At 50.9% G+C, this 16,670-nt stretch overlaps 1 protein-coding gene across 1 annotated transcript in view; it reads left to right on the plus strand.

The window, feature by feature from the left end:
- NLRP12 (NLR family pyrin domain containing 12) overlaps positions 1–6,816 on the plus strand; it is a 31,064-nt gene extending 24,248 nt beyond the window's left edge. The window contains exons 8-10 of the mRNA XM_004779827.3: positions 692–862; positions 2,758–2,928; positions 3,357–6,816. Coding sequence (XP_004779884.1) covers positions 692–862; positions 2,758–2,928; positions 3,357–3,444 — 430 coding nt within the window. The 3' untranslated portion in view covers positions 3,445–6,816. The remainder of the gene's footprint in view (positions 1–691; positions 863–2,757; positions 2,929–3,356) is intronic.
- The last annotated feature ends 9,854 nt before the right edge of the window (positions 6,817–16,670 follow it).

Genomic DNA, 16,670 nt, shown 5'->3' on the forward strand with positions numbered 1-16,670 from the left:
CTCAGGTCATGATCCCAAGGTCCTGGGATCGAGCGCCACATTGGGCTCTCTGCTCAGCAGGAAGCCTGCTTCCCCCTCTGTCTCTGCCTGCCTCTCTGCCTACTTGTGATCTCTATCTGTCAAATAAATAAATAAAATCTAAAAAAACAAACAAAAAAACCCCAAAAAACCCCCCAAAATAAAAACCCAAAACCAAAAAACTAGTTCAGGTGAGGGCCTGCTGGAGCGGGGTGGCCTTCAGGCCTCCTCCTGCAGAGGGGACATTTGGACACAGTGCACAGGCAGGAGGACGCAGTGTGAACATGGGGTCAGAGAGAGTGGTGATGCTTCTACAAGGCAGGGAACACTGAGGACTCCCCGGGGCGGAGGCTGGAGCAGGTCATCAGGGCTGAGGAGGGAAGCAGGCTCCCGGCGCAGTGAGATGGTGTTTCTACCCTGGGCCCTGCTGGGGTGGTACTCGTTGCAGCAGCTGGGGGATGCGCGTACCCCGGCAGCCATCCGATAACCAGCTCACTCCAAACAGTCCTGTCTTCCTCCCTTCCCGCTCCTCCCTTCCATTCTGGTCTCTCTCTTCCTTCTGATGAAGCCCCTTGCTTCTCCCTTCTTCAGTCTGGGGGCGCCCAGCTGGGGAGCCCTCCCCAGGGAGGTCTGCAGGCTGAGTCAGCTGGGCTCTGGGCATCCTGTCTTCCAGGCTGGGCATTTGCAGGCTGAGTTCCGCCGCCTGCGAGGGTTTCTGCACGGTGCTCCAGATCAACCACCACCTTCGGGAGCTGGACCTGAGCTTCAATGACCTGGGGGACACGGGCATGTGGCCGCTGTGCAAGGGGCTACGACATCCCACCTGCAGGCTGGAGAAACTATGGTGAGCCCCGGGCGCCGGGATGGGTGGGGTGCACCCTCGTCCCATGGCCATCCCTCCACGGCTCCGGCAGACACCCCCAGGAGCCCCCGGAGGTGGAAGGAAAAGCCACAAAGAGCTCCCGGAGGAAGAGTCAATTCTCTGTGGGATGCAAACATAAAATGCCTCCCTTTCTCTTGGCTCCTTGCCCATGAACATTTTCTGTAAAATTCCCCTTTTCCGTTGATACTCACTTACACAGCTGCGTGGCTCTTCAGTGACCTTTATAGAATAAAAACTCAGTCTGCTCTAGTGTGAATTCTGGGCAAATGGGAATTGTCCCTTCCTCCTCCTCCTCCTTCCTCCCCGGAACCTGCTTGGCCCCCACCCTGAGGGAAGGACTGTCTGTTTCTGTTGTGGTCGATTCTGAGTCTCTCCATTATCTGGGGCCCTGGGTAGGTGGCCATCGAGATGGTGTCTCAGGGACAGCATTTTCCTCTTATTTGTGCTGCTGGGGTCCCTGGATGTCGGTATCTCTCCCCATCTGGCTGGCATCCAAATGCCACTCTGTCATGGGGATCATGTGGGTATTCTTACGGGACCCCTGGGAAGTGCCCCGACTGCCCAGTCTCCTGACATGGAATCAGGGTCGACCTCCTCATATATCACCCCCCGCCACTGTGGGTCTCACCCTAACCTTCCTCTCCTGACCCTTCTTTGTTGTTGTTGTTGTTGTTTTAAGATTTTATTTATTTATTTGACAGAGATTACAAGTAGGCAGAGAGGCAAGCAGAGAGAGAGGAGGAAGCAGGCTCCCTGCTGAGCAGAGCACCCAACGCGGGGCTCGATCCCAGGACCCTGGGATTATGACCTGAGCCGAAGGCAGAGGCTTTAACCCACTGAGCCACCCAGGCGCCCCTCTCCTGACCCTTTTGCACCCGTGATGTGGGTGGCTCTTCAGCCCCAAGCTGGTTTTTCCTCTTCCTCTGCAAGTTCGCGGCCGTTGTCTTGTACCTCCTTTTGGAAGCTGGCATCTCCTGCCTCACAGCCTCAGCCAAATCAAGATTAAATATTTCCACTTAGCATCCCAGCTGTGGTAGTACTTCTTTCAGCAGTTCCTGTGAGGAATAAATGATGAAGCAAACAAAGCCCTTAGCAAGGTGCTCAGCACACAGGTGGCCCTCAGTAAATGTGACCTGTTCTTATTCTAACAGCAGAGAATGCAGGAAAGAAACACAATGGGAGGCAGATTGGAAGTCAGAGAGAATCAAAAGGCATATGGTTTGGGCATGTGGCAGCCCAATTCATACTGGCTCCTTTAAAAAAGAAAGGGTGGGCACTTATTGATATGGCTTCAGGCATGGCTTGATCTAGGTGTCTGGAGTCTTGGTGTCTATTATCTTCTGTACTTGTTCCTGCCTTGGTTCCTCTATAGAAAAAGTTTAGCTTTGATCCTACTTGGTGGTGAAACACCCGCAGCTCTATGGAGGACTTCTTAACCAGGTCTAAATTCTGAAAGAAAAACTCCAGGAATTGAATAAGGTTCCGATTCACTGGTTTTGAATGGGTCCTCTGTCCAACCAAAACATAGTAACTGGAGCCATGGAAACCGACCAGCCAACTCAGACCTGGACCCTGAGCTTAAGGACAGTGTGAACCCCCAATGGGCTGAGACTGGGGTTTCAGAGAGAAATTGGGGTAGAACTACCAGGAAGGTAAGTGGGTACTTGACTGCAAAATCAATGGGTATCCTAGAGACATGGAGCTGTGAATTGACAAGCATCCTTGAATGCCTCTCAGTTGGGTGCTACTCTGCTGTCTCTTCAACTGGTCCCCTAAAAACATCATCCTGAATCCCTCTCAAAAGACTTTCCAAAATAGCTCCTTAAGTTTCTTCCACTGTTCCTTGTCTCCCACAGGCTGGATAGCTGTGGCCTCACAGCCAAAGCTTGTGAGGATCTGTCTTCTACCCTTGGGGTCAACCAGACCCTGAGGGAGCTTTATCTGACCCATAACACCCTGGGGAACGGCGGTGTCAGGCTTCTCTGCAAGGGGCTGAGTCATCCTGGCTGCAAACTTCAAGTCCTCTGGTGAGACTTTCTGGTTTCTGGTTCGGAAGGAGGAAGGAAACGGGGCTTGGAAGTGAGAGTCAGGGTCAGTGATGGAGATCCATGGTTGGGATGGACAAAGAAGCTAGAAAATTTACTAACATTTCCTCCGTGCACTAATGCGCGCAATTAGCATGGAATGCTGAGGTGGCCTTCCTTTCCTATTCTAATTTGGCCACTTGCCAGCTTTGCTATGGGTTTCTGCATTCTCTGGCTCTTCAGGATCTGTCAGATTGAAAGGGTCAGCACACGTCAGGGACAGATGACGTGGAGCCCAGCCTGGTCCCCGATGGGATTTGACGTTTCCAACAAAGTACTAGTCAATAAACTTAGGGTAATAAGGCAAGAGGTATGATGGATTCCAGTCACAACAGTGGCCTGGAGTAATGTGTTCTACTCTGTATCTCAAGGTTGTTTGGAATGGACCTAAACAAAATGACCCAAAGAAGGCTGGCAGCCCTTCGGCTAACGAAACCTCACCTGGACATTGGTTGCTGAATGTCTTAGCTGCTGGCTCTTCTCTCGGACTTGGGGCAAAGGAAGGAGATCCCAGAACCCGCCAGTCAACATGTTGGTCTGCAAACTTCCACACAGGATAAATCCCTTGGGGAGTTAGGTTATCCACGTGTGCCCTGGAGCGTTAGTTCTGGGAATGTGGATGTCCTGGGGAGAACTTAGGACAGGTCCTGAGGACTCTCAGAAGGGGGTGGTTTTGTACCTCCCTCCCCAGGACACTGCAATGTCAGGAGATACTGGGGTGGTGCTGGGAGCTGCTGGATGGAGTGGGCAGAAGCCAGGGGTCCTTTTGAACACCCCATTGGCTAAGTGCTGAGGTGCAATGACATTTGGGGTAAAGCTGAGAAACCTGCTCAAGGATCCCTGAAGGCCGGCATGCCTTAGGACGCTTAATGCCCACAGCCCCAAGCCATGTTCTGCATGTACATGGTTCTGGCCCCTGGCTGGAAACCAGTGCATTGCACCGGGACCCCCCCTGCCATGGTTAACCTACTGTAACCCGCCCAACAGCCATGCTTTGGGGGACAATTTGAAGCGGGGAACCTCAGGTCCCAGTGATGGGCAGTAACCCCCACCCTTAGTGATCACGACCAACTAGAGGCAAAGGTGGGGAAGCCAGTTAAATGGAGTCTGGGGCTATCTAGCAAACGCAGGGGCACAGCTGCTCCCTAGGCCAGCCAGTTCCAGGGGCAGTTTCAGCTTTCCCGCTCCTCCCCAATAAGGGAAAACTGCCAAGCATGTATTCTGCACCCTTTTTCCGTGGGAGCCCATCCATCTGAGCTGGGCCACTACAATCTCAACAGCATTCCATAGGCTTGCAACTACGGTAGGTGCCATGCCTAAAATAGCGGGAGGGGGGGGGCACAGCACGTGGCACACAGCAATGGAGACCTGCCAGCCACACGGTTTCAATTAGCTTCCCAAACTTGTACACAACAGGCCCTTCCCTCACTGCAAAAACCACGACCCATTTGTTTTAGGATTTTATTTGACAAGAGGGCAACAGAAGCAGAGTTGGTAGGGGGACAAACAGGGCTGCCCGGTCAGGTAAGTCAGCTCTTTGCTAAGACCCTGGGATCATGATCTGAAGGTCGAGGACCTAACCAGCCAGGTGGCCCAGAGGCCTTTACACCAGGTGAAGCAGCATGCTTTATATTGATAGTATAGGTCTGAGAAGTCTGCTATTTTCAGCCACCAGGAAGGAACACCTTGAAATGGGAAACGAAGTCAGAAGGGAGGTCGATCCTAGGCTTTACTAAATGCTGTTAAGAACCGGATTATGGAAAAAATACACTCAAGCTACAAAAACGCATGAAGTTAGAGAAGTGGGCAGGAGAGACGGACGTGGGCATTGGGGACAGCTGGGCCGGAGGCCGCGGCTCAGACCCCGGAACTGGAGGTAGGAGGCTGGAGAAAGCATCAATGCCACCTTTTGAGAACATTCACCAAGATCCCTTGCTTCCCAGTTGGTCCCGAGAATGCAGCTGCTTTCCTCAGACAAGGACACACAAAAATGGGAGCACTTTCCAGACGGAAAACAGGAAGTGCCCTCATTTTGTGTATCCCAGCCTGAGCAGTTGGAATCTGCTCCTGCAGTCACTGCACCGCGGAAGGCAATGAGCCACACACCACTGAGGCTAATATGGAAATGAATAAAGTATGTTAACATGCACGGAAATGCTTCCCAGAATCCCCAAACTGCATGCACTCCATTTTAACTTCATCTCCCACAAAAGACTCAGCCACTGACAGATTAGTCAAGTGTAGCCCAGATCAGAGCCCAATCTGGGTACCGTGATGGTGCCCTCCAGCAACACCCAAATATTGTAGCACTTTTCACTGAGTTGTCCGAAGAGTGCTTCCACATTTGAGTGCCACGGGGGAGCCCTGCAGAGACCTGATCTTGGCCCCCTCCGAGAGACGTGGCTCTTCAGAACGATTAGGGACCCGTCCGACAGCTCCAAGAGATAGTCTCCGTCGGTGACACTCAAAAAATGGCGGCACTTCCCTACTCAGAACAGAAAGTGCCCCCACAGTTTGAGTTCCACAGACGGAGTCGGCACAGCCGTAGGATACCAGCGGAGCTGCTTACCAGGCAGGAAGGAGACAAGACCTTTGCCCTGAAAGTAGAAGAGGACATTGAGCAAATGAGGGGATACAACACTTAAAAAAAGGCTTTTGACGTGGACCCAGGATTCTCAGGTAACAACGCCCTTTATGTTAATGGGATTCCTCCGACCCTTCAAGGCCGGGGCTCTGAAAGAAATGGGTTCTTGTTTAAAAACAAAACCAGCTTACACATTCAACCACCAGAGAAAAACCCACTCACACCCACTTCTCCCCACACCAGCCCAGAGTAAGCCCTCAGAATACGAAAGTGCTTGGAAAAAGTGGGGAATTCTAGAAGGAAAAGAAAAAGTATGACTAAATCATGCCCCAACAACCTCAGACATACAGATCGGGGGGAAAAAGAAATTTACAAAACAAAAGAAAACAAAAAAAAACAGGAGGAAGAGGTAGATCATACTCACAACCGGAAGGACCGAAAAATCATCTGTGTTTGCTGAAGCAAGCAGTGGTCCTAGCCCTGCTGGGCTCTTATATAAGCTGATGGCCCACTCTCCCCCACCCCACAGATCCCTAGGGGAGGACCCTTTTCCCCTCCCCTTCTCCGCCCAGACCCACCTGAGAGCCTCTGATTGGACTGGTCTGGGTCAGACACTCCCTTACCTGATGAAATGTTTCCTCCTGGGCCGGGTGGCTCTCCTGGGGAAAATGCAGATTCACTCAGCAAACACTTAAAAACATATAATCTGTTTTACGTTTATGGAGTTGACAAGATTTACCAGGCACTTTGCTAATCTCTAGGGGAGGGGGGATCAGTAAGACCATATATTGTGTTGTCTAGTACAGCGGTTTCCAACTAGAGGTGGGTGGCTTTCTCCTCCGGGGACAATTGGCAATGTCTGGGGGACTTTTTGGTTGTTACAGGTGGGTCGGGGGCAGAGTGCTTTAGGCATTTAGTGCCTGGGGGTCAAGGACTGCTTGTAAGCATCCTTCAACGCGGGCAGCCCTTCTTGGTGAAGAAGGATCCCTGCCCCCAAAGGCGAGGAACTGATTAGCACAAGGCTGCAGAGCCGGGGAAAAAAAAAAAAAAAAAGGCCGCCCTCCCCCACCCTCCGCCCCGCAGCCACTAAGCACACCGAGGTGTAATTGCTGTTCAATTGATGCCATCTCAATGTGGCAGGATACTCATAATTGTCTGTGTTGGGAGCAGGCCTATGTGCTTTTAAATCCAACAGTGTGTTACAAAATATTTAAAATGTATCTTAGGGATGCCAGGCTGGCTGGGGGGGGGGCGGAGCAGATGACTTGATCTTGGGGTTGAGTCTGAGCTCCAGGTTGGGTATAGAGATTACTTTTTTTTGTTTTTGCCTTTTTTTGTTTTTCTTTTTTTTTTTTAAGATTTTTATTTGACAGAGATCACAAGTAGACAGAGAGGAAGCAGGCGGGGGGAGGGGGAAGCAGGCTCCCAGCTGAGCAGAAAGCCCGTTGTGGGGCTAGATCCCAGGACCCTGAGATCATGACCTGAGCTGAAGGTAGAGGCTTAACCCACTGAGCCACCTAGGCGCCCCTAGAGATTACGTTTAAATAAAAATCTTAAAACGTGCTTTTACAACCATTTAAGTTTGATACTTTTGAAAGTGTGCCGTTTTACTTAATTCATGCATCTTGCTGAGGTCTGAGGCCTTACTGGAATTCTCCCGTAATAGATCTTGGAGGTGTATCTGAAGTCCTTGGGACCTGATAAGGGAGGTTGGGGGAAATAGAATATATAAGCAAAGCCATTGAGAAATAGGTAAAATGTGTTTTTTTTTTAAAGATTTTATTCATTTATTTGACAGACAGAGATCACAAGAAGGCAGAGAGGCAGGCAGAGAGAGAGAGGAGGAAGCAGGCTCCCTGCTGAGCAGAGAGCCCGATGCGGAGCTGGATCCCAGGACCCTGGGATCATGACTTGAGCCAAAGGCAGAGGCTTTAACCCACTGAGCCACCCAGGCGCCCTAGGTAAAATGTGTTTTAAATGCCGAAGGGCAATACAGAGAATGCTTTATCATAATTTCATGAATCCTCTAAAGTTAGATGTTTTCAATTAAAAAAATATTTAGGATTTTTTTTAAGTAGGCTCCTCCTCCAATCTGGGGCTTGAATTTTGACACCCAAGATCAAGACCCGGTTGTTCTACCAACTGGGCTAACCAGGCACCCCTAAATTTTAGGATAATTTAAAAAGTTATCCCAAACTTGTCTGAGGGCAGCTCTAAGAGTGGGGGCATTTCTGACGTCATTTAGGAATCCAAGTTAACCCTCCAAAGGCTGTGGACAGTTGACGGATGCGACCACGGAGATGCAGCGATTTCCCCGGGAAAACAAGGGCCAGAAAGAAGTAAGGTTTAGAAGTCCAGGTGCCAGATTCTTGCTTTGGCCCTTGTTGAGTTGCTCGAGAGCTGTGCATTGGACGGGGCTCCTGCTCCAGATTCAGATCTGGACTGGTCCTCTCCCCCTGCCTCCCACCACACCTGGACACCTGGACCTTCAGGCGTTTCTCCAAACTCAGCAAGCTCTCTCCCATCACTGCACCTGGTCCTTGCGACTTTCTGGGCCAGCAGCAGCTTTCTCCTCCCGCACTTGACCCCCATAAGCGTCCTCATACTGAAAGTTGCCTGTCTAGGGGTTCCCGTGGGCACTGCAGAGACAATACAATGTCCTGTATGCCTTTTTGACCATGTGCTCCTGCTTACGAGTTCTGTGTGTTGCTTTAATGAAGCACTTAACCAGCTCTGGTTATTTCCCAGTTTTTTTACCTGCCTCTCATGCATAGCTCCTGGGGAGCGATGGCTTCTCTGTCGTATTCATCTCTCCCACCTCCCCCTGCCCCCAACCCCCACACCAGTCTTGGATTTGACACAAGGTAGAGGTGCAGCAAGCATTCTCCCCCCACACCCCCCAGGGCAATAAATGTGGTCAATGCAATTGAATTTAAGGAACTTTAAAGATGCAAAGATGCTTTTAAGTAAATTGATAGTAAAGGACCCAATTTGATATTTTCCCAGTGATTTGTGATGTTTATGCTGAGACAGGGAAGAGAACACACCCCTCACGCCTTCCTCTGATTCGCCAGTTCCAAACTTGGTCTAACCTTGCATTTTGGCAATTTAACACATCTGTTGAGTCTCAAGTCGATATCATTGTTGGTAATTTTTCCCCCCAGTGTTCCGCTTTCTTTGTTTCCAGGTATCTTGACTTTAAGTCTCAAATTAATATTCTAAAGATTTTTGGGTTTTGGTTTTTTTTTTTTTTGGATTCCTGATGGAAAGAGTCAAAAATTCCACAGACTTGATTTGATAGCCTGAGGTGGAGGTCGTAGCGTGAGGTTAGAAAGACATCCAGGAGTTTTCCCTAATCAGGAATTCCTCCTGCAGAATTGGTAGATCTTCATTTGCAAGTCACTAGACCTTGTTGTCATTACAATCTCCCTAGACAGCCTCCCCCTCCCCGCCACACGCACACCCTCCCCACCCAGGACTCCGCACTCTCTGGCTGGTTTCCATACCAATGAGAATAGATTCTTCCGCAAGGAGCCCAACAGTTTTTTGAAATCCTTTTAGGTAGGTATTGTTCCCTCTAATCCCACATTCTCTGGCTCCAGTGATACCTACAGCCCGGGGGGTGGGGAGGGTCGATAATCCTATTTCCCGCCATTTTATCTAAATGTCCCGCTTTGGGAAGAGGTTTGGAAGAAAAAGTGGGGAAAGGATTCTTTCTTGAGTAGCTTAGATCCTTCTGAAGAGCACAGAGGGTGTCCCTGAGACCTATCTCTGCCCAGCACCTCCCAAGACTTGAGACACATCCTTTAATATGGCGGGAGACTTAGTGGGGGCTGGCAAGGGTAAGTGCTGGCTAAGAAACACTGAAGCAGAGTCCTGACTCACTGGGAGTTTGCATTCGAGCGGGGAAGAGAGAGGTCAAGAAACATCGTGGACCAGCAAAATGTGCGGTCACGTTAGGAAGTCACACCTGAATGGAAACCGGGAGGCAGGGAACGGAGCTTATGCAAATGCAGAAGAGTCCCTGAGCCGGGACGTGACCCCCAGGGCTCAGTGCTAGACCAGGAATCCAATCATGCCTCCTTCTGGAAGCTTCTTCCCCGTGGGATTTCTAGAGGAGCAGTCCCAGATGCTTTCCCCCACACTGAGGCCATAATAGGTCTGATGACTCCACTTGGCTATTCACAGCCCTGTCTCCATGACTAGAAGGCAAGCTTGCTAAAGGTGGAACGTTCTCCTGTTTTTTTTTTTCAGGGTTGTATGTCCCACAGAGGCTCAGAGTATTTACTCAGCGAATCTGTCAGTTGGGGAAAGGTCAAGTGTGGGGAACACTTGGGAAACTGGGGGAATCCTCGTGAATGTTCTGTGTTGTGATCATTTTGCCTTTGGAAAGTATAAGCAAACCTTCACTTTTGGGAACACTAGCTGAGAAGCTAGCAGAAGACTTTAGGAGACATTTTATTTTTTCAAGATTTTTATTTATTTATTTGACAGACAGATCACAAGTAGGCAGAGAGGCAGGCAGAGAGAGGAGGAAGCAGGCTCCCCACTGGGCAGAGAGCCCGATGGGGGGCTCGATCCCAAGACCCTGGGACCATTACCTGAGCCCAAGGCAGAGCCTTTAACCCACTGAGCCACCCAGGCGCCCCTGAGAGACATTTTAGATGTGCATTCTTCACAAGATGTGCTCAGGGTGGGGTGGGCGTTGAGTGAAACAGCCCTAGGGTGGAACATTTTCTGAGGTGTTTTTTTTTTTTTTTTAAGTAAGCCCCATGCCCATTGTGGGGCCGTGGGGCTCAAACTCACGATCCCGAGATCGAGAGTCCAGCCCCACCGACCGAGCTGGCCAGGAGCCCCTCTGAGGCATCTTTGCAAGTTATGTGCTGGTTTTCACCTCAATAACCTCCATTTCCTTCAGGGTGCTCGCGTACTGAAATGCCAATAGAGTATTACCCCCACCTTAAAAGACCACCAGAGACGTGAGTCAAAGCCAATCAGCAAGGGTCGTTTATTGCAGGTTCGAACCTGGACCTCTGCGCCGCTCGTTGCCGATAACGCCGAGAGGTCCAGAGCTGGGTTGGTGCAGGGTTTTTATAGACAGATACAAACATATGGAGGGGAGCGGGTGAAGGGGGGTGGTGCAAGGCGCCAGCCTTTGCTTTGTCCTCAGCCAGCTTCCTGCTCCTTCAGTACCTTGTGCAGTTAAGAAATCCAGGAAAGGGGGTGAGTTTCGGTCTCTCCCAGATGTGTCTAAGGGCTTAGGGAAGGAAACTCAGCACTTGTAATGTCAGGAACCCCTCCCCGGACCCTAGGGTTGCTCTCAAACTGAAAAACGCTGATGTTAAAACACAGTCATTGAGGGGCACCTGGGTGGCTCAGTGGGTTAAAGCCTCTGCCTTCGGCTCAGGTCATGATCCCAGCAAGGCCCGAATCGGGCTCTCTGCTCAGTGGGGGAGCCTGCTTCCTCCCCTCTCTCTGTCTGCCTCTCTGCCTACTTGTGATCTCTGTCTGTCAAATAAATAAATAAAATCTTAAAAAAAAAAATAGTCATGACCCATGCCTTTTAAGTCTGTTGCATTCTCCAGGGTGGAGGTAGGGTTAGGGTTAGAGTAGTGGACTTGGTAGGAAATCGGGGTTTATGGTGCTAGAATGGGAGGGTTCGTGGTGGTCCTGCCCCCTGGTTTGGGGGAGTTGGCTGAAGCAAGTGCCTTCCGTGGACATCAGCCAGAAGGCCTTAGCTTGGGGTCAGCAGGGATCTGGCCTCCAGGGTCACTCAAGGTCCCTAGATGTCTGTGTTCATCTGAGGAAGCCGGTGATGATATTCCGCAGGTGGTCTGGGGGTCTTCTAGGCAATCCTGTTGCAGAGACCCTCCTGGGGTCTGCTCACTCACTGCGCTACAGCCTCTCCCTCTCCCGCCCCCAAAATACCCCTCCTTAGAATGTCCATGACCTCAGGATTCCATCCTGCCACCCCCATCCCGCCACCTTATACCGCTTGATTTCTCCTCAATACCCTTATGACCTTCAGATGAAGTGTCCATTTTTTGGTTTTATTGGCCAGCCTTGGGCTTTTCCTGTGTCCTGAAAGCGGCCCTGGTGAGGAAGTCCCTTCCGGACACTTCCGTGTTCCGGGAAAAGACTCTGTAAATCGCTGCCCTTCTCCATATGCCCAGGCGATTCCCCTGTCCCGAAACAAGGCCAAACACTGACCTCTACCCTTTATGCCTGCACCCGCTGACAAGGCCAGACCCGGAAATTGGGCTCCCTGTTCTGTGTCTCCCAGATGCTTTAGCTGAAGAGAAAATCCTGGAACTATAGAGAGAGATGCTCCCTGGCCGGGGGGCCCCCTCAGACCGGTGATCATGCTGTCCTGCTCATTCCTTTCTAAAAATCTTCCACAACAGTGCAGCTCTGCCCAGATGCTCCGATCATTGCTCGGTCAGCAATGGTCTGCAATGTTCTCCCAGCTGTAAAAGAATGAATACACACACTTTCCTTCTGTGTCTGGCTCTTCTCCGTGACTGCTTTGTTGCCTTTTTTGCCCGACAACCAAAATGTCGTCAGAAAATAGCTATTTGTGGGAACCTGGGTGGCTCAGTCAGTGAAGCATCTGCCTTCGGCTCAGGTCATAGTTCCAGGGTCCCGGGATGGAGCCCTGAGTCCCTGCTCAGGGGAGAGCCTGCTTCTCCCTCTCCCTCTGCCTGCTGCTCTGCCTGCTTGTGCTTTTTTTCTCTCTCTCTCAAATAAATAATCTTTTTTTTAAAAGATTTTATTTATTTATTTGACAGACAGAGATCACAAGCAGGCAGAGAGGCAGAGAGAGAGAGTGGGGGAGGCAGGCTCCCTGCCGATTAGAGAGCCCGATGCGGGGCTCAATGCCAGGACCCTGAGATCATGACCTGAGCCAAAGGCAGAGGCTTTAACCCACTGAGCCCCCTAGGTGCCCCATAAATAATCTTAAAAAACAAAAAACCCGGGCTCTGGCACTGACCACCTGTGGGACCTTCAGCCTCCACATCCCCATCCATGAAGTAGGGCCAGTCCCACTTCTCCCCAGAGACAACAGTATGGCTTTTCTTTGCAGGGTTAATCTGGAAATTCCATCTCTTGCTTTTCAGAAAAAAAAAAAAAAAAAAAAAAAAGGAGTGCTTTTTGTGGATTGGCTGTGTTTCAGATGTCTTTCACTCCAAAGAGCCAATCTATCAGAGCAGAGTGGTATAGTTTTGGGGTGTCACGTTAAGTCCTGAAATCCTTTAGGGTCCAGACTCTCAGTGGGTGCACGGATTGAGCTCAAGGAGCACGGCAACAGGGGGAAAAGAGGATTTGCAGCCGAAGAGCTGAGGGAGGGGGCAAGTGGGTGGAAATTAGTAAGAGGGACACCTCTGGTATGGGGCTCCTCCCAACCTGGCCTCAAGCTTTTTGCAGAGGATGGGGATATCTAAGAGCCGGGATGGGAACTGCATCAGATACCGAGGATCCTGAGATACCAAGGGTGGGGTGACAGGAGGATTCTTTATCAAGATTGGGCTGGGCAGGCCTCAAAGGTCGAAGGCCAAAGTCGAGGTCCGGGGAGCCTGGCTACAGTCTGGTCAGGGACAGAATTTTATGTTCAAAATGCACAAATCACAAAGGAGGAAATGATCCCAGATCTTGGGCTGGAAGCAAAGTGGGTGTTGAGCCTTAAGCACCGTTTGTGACCATCCATCTCCTCACCCCCAAAGTCCTATCTGTGGGGCCGCAGGAATCCATGGATGGCCAAGAGTGATGGTGTTGGGGCAGGGGTGATCTAAACAGGACTGGGAATCAAAGGCAGGAATTCCTCCTTCCACCGGCTTTAGCAGACCGGCAGACCTTTCTCCTTTGCAAAGAATGAGACTTGAAGGCTGTTTTAGGGAATATTTTGAATACCAGGGAACACAAAGGGTAGGCATGCATCAGTTAATAGTGGCAAATACAGTTCTGTTTACTAAGCCCTGGGGGTTGGGGGGCTGGGATGTTGGGGGTGGGGAATAGAACAAGCTCCCAGTCCAGTCGCTGGATTTCTAGGAGTTTGCCAAGCCAGAGACCTTTTTTTTTTTTTTTTTTTAAATTTAAAGATTTTATCTTTACGTAATCCATACACCCAGCCTGGGGCTTGAACTCACAACGATCAAGTCTCACATTCCACCAACCGAGCCAGACTGGTCCTCAGACTTTTTTTTTTTTAACAAAACTTTAAATTTTAGAACAAGTTTAGATTTATAGAAAACCTGGGAGGATAACAGAGTTCCCATGGTACCCTGTAGGCCCAGTTCTCCTACTATAAATGGGTTGGTATTTGTTCCAGTTCCAGAGCCAGTATTACCAATGTTACTGCCCACAGGCCGCAGTTCTTTCAGTCTCCTTAGGAGCCCTGGCTCCCACCCAGAAGACCACATGCTCCATCTTCACCAGCACTCCTCAGACTTAATGTATCTCCAGTGGCAACGGCTGGCTTGGGGCATCCTGTCAGACTTTGTAGAAAGGGCTTCCGTTGGGCTTTGTCTCATTTTTTGGTCCTATTAGCCTGGGACTGTGGGATTCCGGAGAAAGAGCAGGGATGTGTATGCCTTTTTCATCACGCTCCAAGGGGACATCCTGACCCAGACGCTCTCCGTGACCAAACTGTGGTTGGGCTCCCCATCCCTAACTAGGCCTTGACCTTGGCCCCGACCTGTCTAGGGCCTGCCCTGCAGGTCTTAACAAGGAATCCTGCTGTCACCTCCTCACACCCTTGATATCTGATCAAGCTTCTCATCCTCCACCTTTGATGTCCTCGCTGACCCTCCTGGAGAAGCCCGAGGCCAGTCCAGTAGGATCGCCCTTCCCATGGCCCCCCTCTGCAATTTCCCAGCCAGGGACCCTTTCCCCTGCACCTTGTCTGTACCTCCCTCCCTGCCTTCCTTATGGAGTTGAGCCCGGTATTTTCTCCCCACTCCTGCCATCATCATGACTCTGCAGGGGTTCGGAACGCAGCACCCTAAAACTGGCCACTTCAGCATGCTTCTTAAGGGACATGAGCGACCACAGGGGCAAGGAGGCCATTTTGACCTTCCTCTGTCCTTGAAAACAGGATATAAATTTCTCACGTGAAAGATGCCTCCCAGCAGCCAGAAGGTAGACAGCCACCTTCCTCACCAGAGAGGGGGTCCAGGCCAAGGGGGCTGTGTAAACCACTCCTGTGGACTACCCGAGGGCCAAACCCCTTTCTTTTTTATCAATTCTTCACGACTTTTTTCTAAAAGGTCTAGAACCTTCCTGCTCTGGTCACCTTACAGTCTTTAACATCTTTGGGAGCCTCTCACGCGTACATCTGTGCACAATCAAATTTGTCCCTGCTCATCTTTTTATTATGGGGGGGCCACATAATAAAAAGGGGGGGCCCGGCTGGGGGAGGTCTCAGCCCAGACCCTAGTAGGGTCCGAGACAATTATTGGAATTATTTCCTCTTCCTAACAATCCCTAGTCATTTGTCTTCAATACACTCTTTCTTACCATTTTTTTAAAGCTGTAGGCCCAACATGGGGCTCATGCTCACAGCCCCAAGAGTCACCCGCTCAACTGACTTAACCAGCCAGGTGACCCCGCTGTTGAGTTTTTAGATCCCAGATGATCCAAGGAGTGTGGAGCACGTTTTACTGGGTGCCCCGTGTTCGTGTGTCCTAAAGCTTACAGCTGTCCTCAAGCACGGTAGCCTGTCAGGGTCCATGGACTCCTGAACCTTGTGTCCCGTGCAGGACAGCGGAGACGCACACCTGCGTCCTCGCCGGATGTCTGGCTGGGCAGGGAGGTGCAAAGCAGCTGGCATGGACACAGTCAGACGTGCAGACCTGGAGGGACAGGGCTGAGGGGAGCCAGCCGGGAGGAAGGGCGGGTTTGATGGCAGTCTGGGAAATAGGAAGAGACGCCCTGGCATGAACCACACGATTTGCTGCTTTTGCAAAAAGAGATTTCAGGGGCTGGTGCATTCATTCCGAGAGTTGCTTCTGATGGCCTTGTTGCAAAAATAGTGGTGTTTTTTTGGTTTTTGTTTTTTTTAAGTGACATGGGTCAGGGATCGGGTCTGTTCCCCACAGGGAGCTCCTTTCGGATTACTGCAGAACCCCCGAGAGGACTGAGGTGGGGCAGATTTCTGCCCCTTGAGGATTTGCCAGGCAAGGACTGTGTTTAAGGTTCCAGAGCTCCCTCTTCATGATTCCTGCGAATCTCAGTCATTCAACCAGTGTCCCTCGACACCTGCCGCTTTCCAGGTCCCACAGTAAGGAGGGGAGATGGAATTCTTTCCTAGCTGGGAGCTGCGGTCCAGAGCTCAGAACCGTAAAAGGGTGGGAACTGAGGCATTTGCGGGGGGGGGGGGGGGGTTGGTTTGGGATTCCCCGCCCCCCCCTCGGTTTTCTAAGGTGTTCCTTAGAAAACTTTGGGAGGGAAAACTTTCCTCTTCCAGCCCAAGTCCAGCGTGCGGGGGGCCTGGAAATTAACTGACAATGGCCAGATTAACAGGAGAAAGACAGGTTTATTTACACGTGGATGCGGGACCTCCCGGCAAACTGCAGGAAGGGCCAGAAGAAATGTTGATGTGTATCAGCGTAACAAAAGGAAGGTCGTTAGGGCTTTGCTGGGAGACGCTGGAGATTCTTTGGGGGGGCTTTTTGATGCTAAGGGAAATGGGCAGACGAGTCCATCCGGGCTAACGAGTCCATCCGGGCAGGCGACTTTGCCGGAAAATCCCCCAGAGGGAGGCTGAGGGCAGCTGTCCCTGTCGTAGCACCCACCCCCTGCGGGAGGTTCATCTAAGATTTCTCTCTGCATCTTCTCTAGCTCTGATGTTTGGGGCAAAGATAAAATAATCCCGATGGCAGCTCGGGGCTCCACGTGTGTCCCAGCCTCCGATCCCGGTGAGACGGGCACCAAGGTGTGCGCAGGCGGACGGCCGGTCGGCTAGCACTTGCACACACGGGATGAAGAGCGGTTCAGGAAGACCGGGGTGTTTCTCAGAGGGCAGTGTGCTAAGTAAAATAAGTTCGACACAGAAAGGCAAATACCATATGGTCTCACTTACATGCGGAATCTTAAAAAAAAAAAA

Source organism: Mustela putorius, unplaced genomic scaffold, assembly GCF_011764305.1.
Source record: "Mustela putorius furo isolate JIRA1106 unplaced genomic scaffold, ASM1176430v1.1 tig00000196_pilon_pilon_pilon, whole genome shotgun sequence".
Classification (NCBI taxonomy): Eukaryota; Metazoa; Chordata; class Mammalia; order Carnivora; family Mustelidae; genus Mustela; species Mustela putorius.